Raw genomic sequence first — 14,822 nt, forward strand, 5'->3', positions numbered from 1 at the left:
AGGACCTCAGCACTGAACATGGCCCAGGTACCATTAAGCCTCAGCAGTGGAAGTACGGGAAACTTCAAAGAAGAAGACAAGACATCAGCCATCCTGAGAAGAGTGACCTCACTCTATCTGCCCCCAAAATTCCTCAAGGCAATAACCCCTCCCCTTCTTTTAAAATTCTTTATCTACTTGTTCTATGCTAAGTCTCATTTTGGGTTCATCCCACTCCCACCAGAGTGAATAAACTTCCTCATTGTCATCAAAATGCTGCTCAGTTTGTCTCTCTCCTGAGTCCCTAGTACATTTGGTGCCAAAACCAAGGATAGGGCAACACTCTCTGGAGGGCTTTCAATCCCTATCCTGAGCCTTTTGTCCTGACAAGACCACCCCATAACATTAGCTCCTCTGGCCACATTCCAGACAGTCCTGCCAACTGCTTCAGATTGGGTACGACTCTCCCTTACACTCCTCTTACCTGGTTCTCACCCTCCCTCCCCACCTTCAGGCATGTCCCTGTGGGCCCAGCCATGGCCTGGACCAGGTTCCAAGGCTACACAGCCCTGAAGCCAGGCACGGGTACCTGGCCTGCTCACCACAGCCCTGACCCTGCTCAGTGCCCTTTCAGCCCAGAGATATGGCACAACAGGTGGTGATGCCAGAGCTACCTTACACAGCACTGCCATAGAGGTCAAGGTTCTGGTGCTCACATGCACAGAGGGACCATCTATGGCACCTGGGCACACAGCCTGCCATTCTGCAATGAGCCCAAGCCTAGCCCAGGTAAAGAAAATGCAGGCCTGCATGGTTCACTGCCCTGCCCTCCCTGCTGCCACCACTGCTGCTGTGGTTGCATGGCTTCTTAAACAAGCTAGTCTGCACCTGGCCTAGGCCTCCAAGGCCACCTCCTGAAACACCACCACTGTTCATAGCACCAAATGCCAGCCTAGGCCATGGGGCTCAGATTGCCCTGGCTGTACCACCCACAGCCACTACTACAGCTGCTCTTCCTCTTCCTCCTTCTCTCCTTCCCAATTAATACAGGCCTCTCCCCACAGGTGGCACTGCCTCCCTGGGTGTCAGGCATGGGTGTCTAAATTTGGGAGACCGTGCACATGCCCTGGGATGAACTCTGCAGGCTCTGTGACCAGGACTGCACCCACCCTGTAGGCCACCACCACCCTGCCCCACATCCAGTCCAGATCACAGTGTGGCCCTAATCCTTCACTCTCTGCACTAGGTCTTCCCCCCCCCATCCTAGCAGCCCCAGCTCCCAGGCCAGCCCACCTCAGCTCTATGCTGCTCTCCTGCCCTCCTCTCTCCTTCCCAATTGGCCATGAAACAGCATGGCAGAGCCTGAACACAGCCTGCTTACCACCCCTCTGAGCCTGGCTTAGTGTCAATTGAGTGCCTCAGATCCAATCCACACACCAATGTGACCTCGACTGCATTTGTCCCATTGCATGTCCACTAGAGCACCACACACCCCTGGGACTCTTGTGTGCCCCCAGTGCCCAGCATAACCCAAGGCCCCACACACTCCAGGATCTCATGCTTCTCTAACAACCCCATGTGTCCCTGGACCCCAGCACAGCTATAAAACCTGTGTGCCCTAAGACCACTGCATGCTCTCAGAGTCTGCCCCAGAGGGTCCTCCCCTTTCAACAGACAGAGCCCCAACCCAGAGGAACCCTCAGGTCCAACAGGGACATTTAGCCACACTCCAGATACCTGACCCAGTTATATTGCATCACCTGGTCTGATTTAACTGTCATTCTTAGTTCCAATTTCCCTACATGAACAGAAATAAGTATATTCCCTGACCCAGTCCTGCGGGGATGGCCACAGGCACCTTCAGCCTGACCTTCCAGAGGGCCCTACGGCTGTTCCCTGAGAAGATCCAAACTAAAACTATCAGATAAGATCCCTAGACATTAAAAAAAAAAAAACTGTAAAAACTGAAGACTGCCCCTCAACCCTTACAGCAGGAGCTAATCAACCTGACCTTTAAGACTTTTAATAACAGAGATAAAAAAGCTCAAAAGCATAACATTTCTGAGCTGCAGATGCTGGCCTGTACCATAAGAAGCCCCGCAAAGTCAACCCCTGGGTTGACCACAAAGGGATCAAGAGTGCCCCTGACTTGAGACACCCCTCCAGGGCCATGCTTCAAATGCCACCAGACTAGTCACTGGACTAGGGAATGCCTGTAGCCCAGGATTCTCTCCAAGCCATGTCCTTCCTGATGGGTCCTCACTAGAAGTCTGATAACCCATCACTGGCAGCCACCCCTGCTGCTTCTGGGCCATGACCCCAGAGATACCCAAATGGCTCTTTCCCAGGCCTTCTTGGCCTGGCCACCAAAGACATGCTGCTCAGAGGCCTTGGAGACTCCCTAGACCATCTTGGATGCCAAACTCCAGGTACCAGATAGCTTCCTCTAAGGCCCAACATTCTTCCCCATCTGTCACATATCTAGACAACATTCTCCATAGATATACCTGAGCCCTACATCCAGACCATTTCTGCTTGATCTCCCAGGACCCAACCAATATTTTGCCCTTCTGGCATAATCCCAGCCTATTCCTTTTCTGAACTCCAACAATATCAAGGCCTTCCTACCTAAGATAGATGGCTCCTAAGCCAAAAAATGTTGCTTGTTTCTGCTTTACAGGCCCATGCCATTCTTTTATCCTTTCATGACAATCTTCACACAGGCTACAGAACCCTAACCCAACTGCTTGAATCTCACATATGCTTTCCCTCCTAGAAAACAATTCTTAAAACAATCACCACTCAATGCTCTTTTTGCTACCCAACTACATCTCAGGGCTTCCTGAGGCCCATTTCTTTTCCTATGTGTGAGGCTTTTCTCCAACTCAGTGCTGACAAATTAACTTCACCCACATTCTACAAATACAAAAGATATCTCCTGGTACGGGGTGGACAGAGGCCTTTCCCACAGGCTCAATAAAATCTCCACACCCCCTACTTGCCTAAGTCATCCAGAAAGGTAGAGAGAGCCAATGGCCTCCTCAAGGACCACCTTACTAAGCTCACACTCCAGAATTTTTATATGGCCACACCTTTCTCCTTGGGCCAAACCTCATCCCAGAGGCCAGCCCCATGAGAGACTATCTCTCAATTCTACAACAAGCCTAAAAAGAGGTCCAACACACTGCTAACCTTCACTTGCCTTCTCCTGACACCAAGCCTTATTAAGATAGCCTTGCCTTAATGGTTATCTGCCTACAAGACCTTCCCATTGTGGGTACATTGCTCTCAGGTAAAGCTGTATCCTGCTGATAACTTACCGATGCCTCCTTATAAAAAATTGCAAGTAATCTCCCTACTTCCCTCAGGCTGACCCTAATTCCAGAAGATACTTAAATGCCTTCCCCTTGCCTATACTACCACTTCACCCACTTCCTTCATTCAGTCTGCTTTAATCTTCCTTGGTTTCATTCTCAGGCCCATATCCTTGAGTCCTTCCTTACATAGATAAAAAAATCTCCTTTTTCAGGACATGCTGTGTGACTTCTTCCCAGAAGAGATCAAATGTTTTCCTTCCTTCTCTCCCTCCTCCTGTTCAATGACTGATAGAGAAGACTCTAAACATCTTGTGTTTCTATTATACATTCTCCTTTGGATTTTACTTATAATCCTGTTAAGGCTCCAAATCAATCACTTCTCATGCTCATGCTCACCCTCACCCTGAGTAGGTTCCCCTCTTCCTCCTCCCACCCCCTCACACACTGAGACAGAGAGAGGCTCATTCTGCTTTCCATGCCATTTAAACCTAGTGGTGGTCATGGAACACTCACCAGGAAGAACTGTCTTCCCTTGGTACCTGGCCAACCACAGAGATGTCTGTCTTAGCCATTTACCTATGTTCTGCTATGGCTCTGAGTCCCATGTGGAGATATCTGCTGTCGATTTTGCTCTTATTACCTCTCTCTTCTCCTTGGAAAATTTCCTTCCAACTATTCCCCCTTGTTCCCCCCAGCCTACCTGTCACCATTAAAGCCCCAATTCAACAATGTAGGGACCTATTACCTCCCTGACCTACTATCATTCCCTTTCCTGAGATCTTCCTGATAGCCTCAAAAAATAGCTGACTCCATTCTTACCTTACAGAACCAGATAGATTCCCTGGTGGCAGTAACCCTCCAAAATCATAGGGGCTTTTATTCTCTCACAGCAAAGAGGCAACTTATACATCTTCCTAGGACAAAATGTTGTTTTTATACCAACTAGTCAGGCATAGTGCAAGACACAACAAAAAGGTGAACTAAAAAGGCTTCAAAAATTAAACAACACCTGTCTGACACTTAGACCAATATTTGGGGCTGAGCCTCATGGCTTCTTCTACTAACTGGACCTCTTACCTTTATTCTTCTCCTCCTCCTCTTTGGGCCATGCCTCTTCAGGGTCTTTTCATAATTCCTACAAAATCAAATTCAGGCTACCACCATCAGTCAGTGCAACAAATGCTAATTCTGACCACCCCCTATACCATCCTGTCCTCCAAGATCTCTCTCTCAAGGTGTCCACACCAACCACACATGTCCTGCACAAAGCAGCTATGAGAAACAATGGCCACCTCCACTACTCTCCCCTTTTTCTCTATGACAACATAAAGATGGGACTGTCATGCCTGGCACGTAAGGCCACCACATAGGCCAGAGCATGGGCCACTTCCATGGCAACCTGTGGGCAGGAGCACAGCACCAAGTGTGGCCCAGGTGCTGCCTCAGTGGCAGAAGTACAGGAAACTTCAAAGAAGAACCAAGACTAGACACCAGCCATCCCGAGGAATGACCTCACTCTATCTGCCCTCCAAATTCCTCAAGGCAATAACCCCTTCCCTTCCCTTTAAATTATTTTTCTCTGCCTGCTCTATGCTGAGTCTCATTTCAGATTCAGCCCACTTCCACTAGAGTGAATAAACTGCCTCATTACCCACACAATGCTTGTTCAGATGGTCTCTCTCCTCTCTGGGTCTCCAATACAGTTGCTTTCTCATTGCTCGGATGAAGTACCCAACACCCACAATTTAAAGAAGGAAAGGTTTATTTTAGCTCACATATTGTAGAGGTTTCAGTTAATAGTTGGATAAATCCAAGGCAAGGTGGCATGGCAGAGGGGCATGGCAGAGAAGAAAGAGCTTATGGCAAGGCAGGCAAGAAGCAGTGAACACTCAAGGCATATATCTCCAGGTCACACCCACAGTGACCCACCTCTTCCCACCAGGCTTTACCTTCCAGCATTGCAGCCAACCGTAAACCCATCAATATAGTAATCAGGGGTCACGTAACTATGACCCAGTATCATACACATATTATTCAGTATCACAAACCCAGGATCCAGTCACCTTCGAAAAGCCCCATATATAAGTGCATGAGGCTTTGGGGGTACATCTAGACATAAGCCATAACCCCTAGTACCACAAAATAGTGAAATAAGTCAGAATCTGAAAGTTTAAGGTCTCATTAATATCTCATAATTACTCTTACATGAGAAACCTAAAAAAATAAATAAATAAATAGTAAAGGGCTACTAAAATATGACAGTATAAAACTCACCAATAGACATGAGTACAGGCAAATTTATACTACTGTAATGCTGTAAGGGCAGTGTGTGAATCACTCATAATTCTATTATGAGTATAAAGGTTAAAAGACAGACATATTGAAACTATATCTACAAAAACTTGATGTAAGTCAGGTGTGATGGTGCACACCTGTAATACCAGCTTTCTGGAATGCTAAGGCAGGAGAATCTTAAGTTCAAGCCCATCCTGGGCAACTTAGTGAGACCCTGTCTAAAAACAAAAATTTTAAAAAGGGCTTGGGATGCAGCTCAATTAGAAGGCCCTAGGTTGATTCCCCAGTACCATGTGGGTAGAAGGAGGAAAGAAGGAAAAAACAGTCTTAGTCACTTTCCTTGTTGCTATGATAAAATAATCAACACCTGCAATTTAAAAGAGGAAAGGTCTATGATTACACTATGTGAATGTGCCTAATCTCTCTCATCTCAAAAGCTAAGCAGGCTCAGCCTTGGTTATACTTGGATAGGAGACCACCTGGGAATGGTGGGTGCTGTAGGGTTTTGGGAAAGAAAGAAGACAAATGGAAAGGAGAAGAAGAAGGAAGAAAGGGGGAGGGGAAGGCAGAAGGGAGGGAAGAGGGAAGGGAGAGAATTAAGGGGGAAGGGGATATACAAATTTGCTTCAAAAAAACTCAAAAGAATTATGATGTGTTATGTAGAAGTACCAACTCTCCACAAAAAAATGTAATCATTATTAACTGCAAACATGTACTAATAAAAAATTTTAAATGTAAAAGGGAGGAAAGGTTTATTTTGGCTCATGTTTCAGTCCTTATATGTGTGGGAGCATGGTGGAAAGGCAGGAGGAGGAAAGCTTCTTCATGGTAGACAGGAAGTAAAGAGTCAAGGGAGGAGCATAGAAGGGAGATATACCACTCCAGGTAACACCCACAGTGACCCACCTCTTACAACCAGGAACCACCTCCTAACAAGTCAGCTATGATGACCCCATAATACAATAATCTTCCAAACACATAAGGCCTTAGGGACAATTTTAGGTCTAAACCATAACAGGAAATGTGACATCAAAAATATAAAATGAGAAGTACTAAAAGTGTTGAGCTTACCTATGCAATCAAACTTGATATCAGCTTAAAAAAACTGGTACAATCACAAAATGTTTTGTGAAAGCATCATGTCTACCACACAGTAACATCTACTACAGATTTAGAGAAAGAAACAAAGCATACCACTAAAGAAAACTATTTTTAGAAAAACAAGGAAGGAAGTAAAAAGGATTTTTAAAACAACAAGAAAATAATTAACAAAATGGCAATAGTAAATTCTTACCTACCCAAAATTACTTTATGTGTAATGGACACATTTACTAATAAAAAACACGCAGTGGGGCCAGGGATTTAGCTCAGTGGGTCCACTGCCTGCCTCGAAAGTGCAAGGTCCTGAGTTCAATCCCCAGTACCATAAAAAAAAACCCACAGTGGTTAAATACATAAAAAACAAGACTCAAATATGAGCCACCTGTAGGAGACTCATTTGCCCTTATGAATATACATAGAGTAAAATTTAAGGGATTAAAAAAAGATTTTTCATGTAAATGATACCCAAAAGAGAGCAAGTGGCTATACTAATCTGAGACAAAACAGAGCAAATCCAATACTGTCATAAGATTAAAAAGGGACCTTAATAATGCTAATGGGGACAAAGGAATCAAGATAGTAGTGAGTGGCAGCAAAATTCAGTCTCTTGGAGATTTAGAATTAGGTGACTGGAAAATAACTTGAGGAAGAAAAAAAAAAGAAGTAGATCACAGGGAATAAGGACAAAACCAACAAGAAAATTAAAAGTTACAGAGACGTTTGAGAGATAGACCACAATGCAGAGAAGAAAATGAAGCAGTCTAGACTCTCCCTGGTTCCTGCCTAGCAGCTCCTGGGAAGGAAAGCATGGTTCTGTAGAAGCAAGGTGAGTGCTGAGGACTTCAGAAAGAGATAGTGGCAGTGAACTGGGCTGGTGATTTGGGCTCCAGGTTGTTGCAATCTGCAGGAATGGTGTGGGCTTTTATTCCAAATTGACTCCCTCAACACAGCTGGCAACAACCAGATAGGGATCCTAGTAGAGGCGTTCAACTGCAGAGTACTTGGTCAGGTGTCATTCCCAAAAGGGGATAATTATTTGAATCTGGAACTCAGGACAGCTGGGGATGCCTTCACTTTAGGGTCCCCAGTGTTAGTCACTGGGTGAGACAGCCACGGGAGACAGCTGCAGACTAGGAGTGGGTAGGAAAGAGATTTCCCTTAGGTCTCTTTGAGCTCATGCCTGGAAACACATGAGCCCCATCCTCTGCAGTGGGAGGTGAGGCACTGGGTCTGAAAATGCTGGCATTGAGTACTTGATCCCTTGCCCTACTTCCTGTATCCAGCACATATCTGGGATCTCATTGCCTTACTTATGTACCAGTACAAGTGGGGACATGTCTCAGTTTGGATTTTGGTACAGCCTAGGATAAACAGATGGACCTCTAGAATACAGAGGATCCTCCATGAGGATAGGTGGAGAAAATTGAATTGATGAACTCCAAAACTGGAGATTCAGGAAGAAATCCACTCATTCAAAAATAGAAATTTTCTATTTTTGGACTTTTTTTCCTGTCCTCTTCCCTTTTCTTTAGTTTATTGGGGGTCTGGGGAATTTTCCTTTGGCCTTCTATCTTGCTTTATTTTCTTACTTGTTTGTTTTTTCCTTTTAATTTTCCATAACATTCTCCATATTATTTTTCTTCTCCTTTCCTTCCTTTTTCCTTTTATCTTCTTTTGCTCATTTTTTTGTTACTTTTATTTAATTCTACAAATATCCTTCTACTCCTTAATAGGATACTTTGTCTTCTCTCTCCTGTTTTTTATCTCCCATTGTTTAATTTTTCAAATTTTTCCCTTTCATGTTTGCCTTTCCAACCCCCATACCTTTAATAGCATACACATTAAGCTTTTTAAACTTTAGGTAATTACTTAACTCTGTTATTACTGCTGAATTCTTTGCTATCATTAGTGTAGGTTTAGTTGTTTTTTAATAGTGTAGGTATAATAGTGCAGGTACAGTTGTTTAATACATATTTGTTGTATGTCAATATCTCAGTTGTCTTATAGTTTATGCTCTAATTTTAGATTTCTTCATAGTTAAGGGTGGTACATTATTGGTCTTATGGTATGTCAATATCCAATTTGTCTTGGATGATATTGCCAGGGGCACATAATTTTTGCTATTAATGGGTTTTCTCTATATAACAATACCCAGATTACCTTCGTGACATTAACAAAACTGTGGTTCATTTCTGGAGAATTGAGTGTTAGGCCAACTGCACTGAACCCTCTCCTCCAAAATTAACAGAGCTGGTTGGATTTTGTGACAGGAGCAAAGGATTGTAGTTAACCACACCCAGAGTACATCATTGAAAAGTAGGCAAACTAAAGAAATCCCCACACTAGCAATAAAGTCTTTCCAATATAAACACCCACAAATCTAAACACAAAACAAAGAAATAGACAACAACAACAAAAGAAAAAATAAACACTTTTCATTCAAAAAGAAAATAAGAGATGAAAAATCAAAGGATGGAAAACAATATTCCATTCAACAGAAACCTGGAAAAAGTGGGCATAGCAATCCTAATTTAAGACAAAGTGGATTTCAACCCAAAACTGGTTAGAAGAGGAAAAGAAGGTTACTACATATTTGCTAAGTGAATAATTCAACAGGAAGAGATGTTATGCCCAACTTCATAAAACAAACACTACTGGATATAAAGATCATATAAAAACAAACATAACCATAGTGGGGGGACCTCAATACATTGTTAAAAACAGACAGATCAGGGGTCAGCGTGCCACAGCTCCCAGTGCAGAGGAGGCTTCCAGGTCAACGTGTCACAGCTCCCACTGCAGAGTAGGAGGCTTCCAGGCCAACCTACCACTGCTCCCAGCACAGAGGAGGTGAGTCATGCAGGCACCAGCAGCACCACCCCCACCCCGTTGAAATGAAGACACATAAGTCTCAGAACCATACTTCCAGATTGCCTACAGCAACCCCAAAGGGAAACAAGATGGAACGCTCTGATACTCAACCACCTGGACTCTCTGAACTAGCAATGAAAGAGGATCTGGAAAAAATGAAATAGAAATAATTTCTCGAGGAGATGCTGAGGCACCGGGAGAGACTTTTGTGCAATGAAAAATTCATTTGCAAATTGCCCGACAAAGGTAAAAAGATCTCAGACACCGCTGCCAAACTGAAAGCTGCCATTGCAGAATGTGAAGAGGACAGAGGAAAAAGTGAACTGTTTTACCCTGTTAGTGTAGACTTTGAGCTAAGGCAAAAAGCAGTTGCAGAAGTTGATGTGAACATAGATAAGACCCCAAGTTCTGACCAGATGCTTGATACTTTATCACTAGTTCCTGGCTGTTCCCCTGTAGATAAAATCAAGTCATCCAAAACAACTTCAGAAAAGCAGGGATTTGTGCATCCTACTCACAAAGACAGTGAAAAGACTCCAGAGGCTGAGCACACTGTGAACCAGCACCCAGCTTCCAACAGCAGGGCCAGGACACTTTCCCCAACAGAGGATGCGGAGCATCTCCCGCAGCATTGTGGTTCACGTCACACAGAGGATATTTCCAGCGTCTCGGACAACCTGTTTATTGACAAGTTGCAAAGGATCATGATTGCAGACCAAGGTGAACACCACTCAGGAGCAAGCACAGAAACCTTGATGAGCCTCTGTAATGGGCCTCCTAAGAGGCCTCATTACATGGAAGTGCTAGAAATGCGAGCCAAAAACCCAGTGCCCCCACCACAAAAGTTTAAAACCAATGTGTTACCGTCACAGGACAGTGGCTCACCTGGTCACTGCCAGAGGGGAGAGTCTCCTGTCTCATCTGAGGAGCGGCGACACAGGGACAGGCAGCATCTTGATGACATCATGGCAGCATGGCTCTTGCTGCTGCACCATCTGCCCACACAGCTGCTGACCATAGAAGAATCTTTGGCACTTCAGGGACAGCAAAAACAGAATTTTGAGGAGATGCAAGCAAAGCTCGCAGCACAAAAATTAGCAGAAAAACTGAATATTAAAATGCAGAGTTACAATCCAGAAGGGGAGTCCTTGAGGAAGTACCGAGAAGTAAGGGATGAAGATGATGCTCTGTCCTCCGATGAAGAATGAGGAATTCTGAAGATGGGCATTGGGGTGATCTCCTGAGTCTCTGATGGTTGAGATGTCATTACCTAATATCATCAGACTTTCTAATAAGTATCAAGATCAGTGTCAGACATAGTTGAGGGAAATATTTTATAGTTACACAAAGGTATCTACAAGAAAAAGCCCAGTTTGCCTTTCAGATGATGATCTTCATGTGCTTGGAAAGTTTAATATTTGAATATTGTGTTTAACCATATTGTATTAAAGTTTTGCAGCTTGTTGTGCATTGATCTGGTTTGTTGGTATGTGGTAGAGCACATTTTTCTTTTCGTTAAGCCAAATGAAATCAGATGACTTTGCTTTTTTCCTTAATCTTACTTCTATCAAACAACATTTATCATATCTTTCAATGAAGTACACAGTTGTCCTGGACAGCTAAAGTGAACTAGGAAGTCAGTTCCCTCCTTTTCTGAGCAATGGAAGGAGCTGTCTTTAGAAGACAATGCAGCCTGCATGGAATCCTGAGCTGTTGGAGGCGAAGTATCTAGGAAGACACTTAGGAAAACCTCAGCAGGTGTTTGTTTCCTTCCCCTGTCTTACATTAGAAAGCTGTTCCCTTCCTTCTCTTTAGGAAAAAGGGATACTTTGAGGAGATGCTGGAGGGTGAGGGGTCTTACTAGAAGGTCAGATTTGCCTGGAGTAACTTTTGGTACAGGAAATGTCCAAGCCGACTGAGCTAGGTGAAAGGAGGTGCATCTCGGGCATCAGTGCTGTTTGTCCATGTGTGGGACATACGTGTCTGATAAGGAAACCAGTTTGTAAAAGTTACACTTGAGTTGTCAACACATTTCTTTCTTTTTTTCCCCCCAAAAAGTCATATATAGGCCTTAGAAACCTCAATCTTATATATATATATATATATATATATATATATATATATAGTTCCTGTCATTTTAAATGATTGTTGTCTCCAAAGGAATTAACACTTATGTTATCAAAAAATTCAGTACTGAAAGAAAAGAATAAAAAATTAGAGCAACTTCAAATGGTAATGGTGATATTTTACTGGTATCCAAATTTTGCTTCTTTCATTGTCTTGAAACTCACCAGCCAGACACAAACCTGTAATATTTAAGTGTTCGAACTGTTGCTTAGTTTTCTATGTATAGCTGTACATTTATATTTTGAAAATGCATTCATACTGGATATTGTTTCATAGACAACATGAATATTTGAATATTACAAACATTTGTCTTTATTAAATATTTGCATTTTAGATAGCAGAATATTTTTCATGGGTGTATCATAATTTTTTAAATAATCTCTTGTGTAAAAATTGTTCATTATGTAATCTCAATAATGATTTGAACAGTATCTTAAAAGATAATCACATCTACCAGGTGTGGTGATGCATACCTGTAATCCCAGCACTCTGGGAGGCTGAGGCAGAAGGATCACAAGTTGGAGCCTAGTTTGGGCAATTTAGTGACTTATCAAGACACTGTCTCAATTTAAAAAGAGCAGAGGAATGTAGGGATGTAGTTCAATGCAAACTCTGGGTTCAATTCCTGGTATTCCCCATCCAAATAAAACCCCCCCAAACCCAGAAAAAATCATGCATACATCTATTTCCAGAGACATTTTTTGAAAAGTGAAATTGCTAGAGGAAAGGTATATAAGCTTTTGAGAATCTTCCTATATATCACTCATTTCAGAGATTGTGTCCACTTCTATTCCCTTTAGCAATCTACCAGTCGTCCAGGATGTAAAATTACTATTTAAGATATTTGCAAGTTAATTACAGAAAAATCTTAGTGAAGGGTTTTTTTAATGTTTAGTTTCCATTTCATTCTTTTGAGAATTGCTTATGCATATGTTTTTGTGTTGTTACTGTTTTGGAGAGCTTGCCCTTTTTCTTGGTTTAAATTCTTTATAAATTAAGAACTTCCATCCTTTGTTGTATAACATTTTAATGTGTTAGTTGCCTTTTTATACCGCTTGTGATATTTCTGCATAGTTTTCTTTAGAAGTCTACCTTTACATGTGTACTTGAACATACTTGTCTTAACCCAGGTATGGATAAATATACTAGTTTTGTTTTTGTTTTGGGATTTTGTTTTCTTTTTTCCTTTTTTACAATTGTCTTTAATTCAGTAGGAATTTTATTTTGCTTATACACATAACTCATTTAATCTACATAATTGAAATGAAAAGGAAATTTTGATCAAGTTTATTTGGAGATACTGTGTGAAATGAGGATGTATGGTTAATCTTTCCAAAGAGTTTATCAATTGCTTCGGTATTGTAAGCCACCATTTTCCTTTGTAATGCTATATTTATAGAATATTAAATTTTTGTGTGTCTTTTACATCTTTGATCTATTTCTGGGCCTTCTGAGTTTTTCCATGTTATCAAATATTCTGTCTTTAATTGGTGTTGCATTTGGGAGAGCGAATCCCCCCTTTTACTTGGAAATTTTGTGAAATATAGTCCACAGGAAAATATATAAAACAAATGTGCTGTTTAATGGATAAACCAACAGCTAAGCACACCCCGAGGCAGAGAAGCTGTTGCTGGCACTCCAGAATCTCCCTGTGTCCCCTGGTGACAGCTACCACCACCCTCTCTACCCACAGGGTACTACTGTCCTGACTTTGTAGTAAGTTTCTCCTCCATTCTTTAAAACAAATTTTTATTTCACCAGTTACTATGTGACAACATGGCTTGTTTTGCCCACTTTTGCCTCCTATAAAGATTGAATCATTCTGGAAAAAAAATAATTTCTCACATGACAGCAGAGATTGTGCCCATAGTACAAGACATGATTAAGAAATCTAGAGAGGACACAGATAAAAAAAATAGAGGAGCTGAGGAACATGCTGGAATCCCAACATAGGAAACAAATGGAATCCTTAAAACAGATACAAACACATTTCCAGGAGATTAAAAACTCCATTGAAAGTCTATGCAGCAGAATGAGCCAATGTGAGGATAGAATTTCAGATATATAAAATAAGATTGCAATTAGACCAGGAAAAGAAAAATTTCTTTAAAATCGTAAGGGGCCACAAGAAATCAACCCAGTGGCTGCTAGACAATGCAAAGAAGAATAACATAAGACTGATTGGAGTCAATGAAGAAACAGGAGAGAGTGCAGAAGACATAAAAAACTGTTCACAGAAGTAATAGCAGAAAACTTCCCAAGCAGGGGAAAAGAACTTGACATACAGATAAGTGAGGCTTATAGGACTCCAACTAGCCTTGATCAAAGAATATCTACACATAGGCATATATTAGTTAAGATTCCAGAAACCCAACAGAAGAACAAAGTTCTACAAGCAGTAAGAGAAAAGAAACAAACCACATACAAAGGAAAGCCCATCAGAATCACAGCAGACTTCTAAACGCAAACCCTCAAGGCAAGAAGAGGTTAGAGTGATGTATTTCAAGCCCTAAAGGAAAACAACCTCCAACCCAGATTGATGTACCCTGCAAAACTATCTTTCAAAACTGATGGTGAAATAAGATATTTTCATGACAAAGAGCACCTTAGGAACTTCATGAATACCAAACCAGAACTCCAAAAAATTTTAGACAAAATCCTAGGAAAAGACAATGAGGATCACAACCCCAGGAAGCCCAGCAAAATGAATCCATCAGGCATGACAGGAAATTAAAAGCAAAGGGGGAGAATCTAACAAAAAGAAAAAGTCATGACAATGATAACTCAATATGTATCAGTTATAACCATCAATATTAATGGTCTCAACTCACCAATCAAAAGAAATAGACTGGCAGAATGGGTCAAGAAACAAGATCCAACAATAAGCTGCATACAGGAAACACACTTAATTCAAAATGAAACTCATAGACTGAAAGTTAAAGGGTGGAAAACAATACTCCATGTGACAGGAACGCAAAAAAAGCAGAAGTAGCTGTCCTCTTTGCAGACCAAGTGGATTTCAAACCAAAACTGATTAAGAGAGACAAAGAAGGACACTACATCCTTGTAAAGGGAACAATCCAACAAGAAGAGATGACAATCATAAATATCTATGCACCAAACAGTAGTGCA

At 42.0% G+C, this 14,822-nt stretch overlaps 1 protein-coding gene across 1 annotated transcript; it reads left to right on the top strand.

Annotated features, from left to right (window-relative positions):
• The first annotated feature begins 9,745 nt into the window (after positions 1-9,745).
• On the top strand, positions 9,746-10,814 carry LOC101707206 (DNA-directed RNA polymerase II subunit GRINL1A). The gene has a single exon (XM_004867514.3). It carries the CDS (start codon positions 9,746-9,748, stop codon positions 10,769-10,771), a length of 1,026 nt encoding a protein of 341 aa, XP_004867571.1. The 3' UTR covers positions 10,772-10,814.
• Positions 10,815-14,822: the final 4,008 nt, after the last annotated feature.

This window comes from Heterocephalus glaber, unplaced genomic scaffold, assembly GCF_053883595.1.
Source record: "Heterocephalus glaber isolate CG9 unplaced genomic scaffold, H.glaber_assembly_v1.0 deba00001613, whole genome shotgun sequence".
NCBI classification, from domain to species: Eukaryota; Metazoa; Chordata; class Mammalia; order Rodentia; family Bathyergidae; genus Heterocephalus; species Heterocephalus glaber.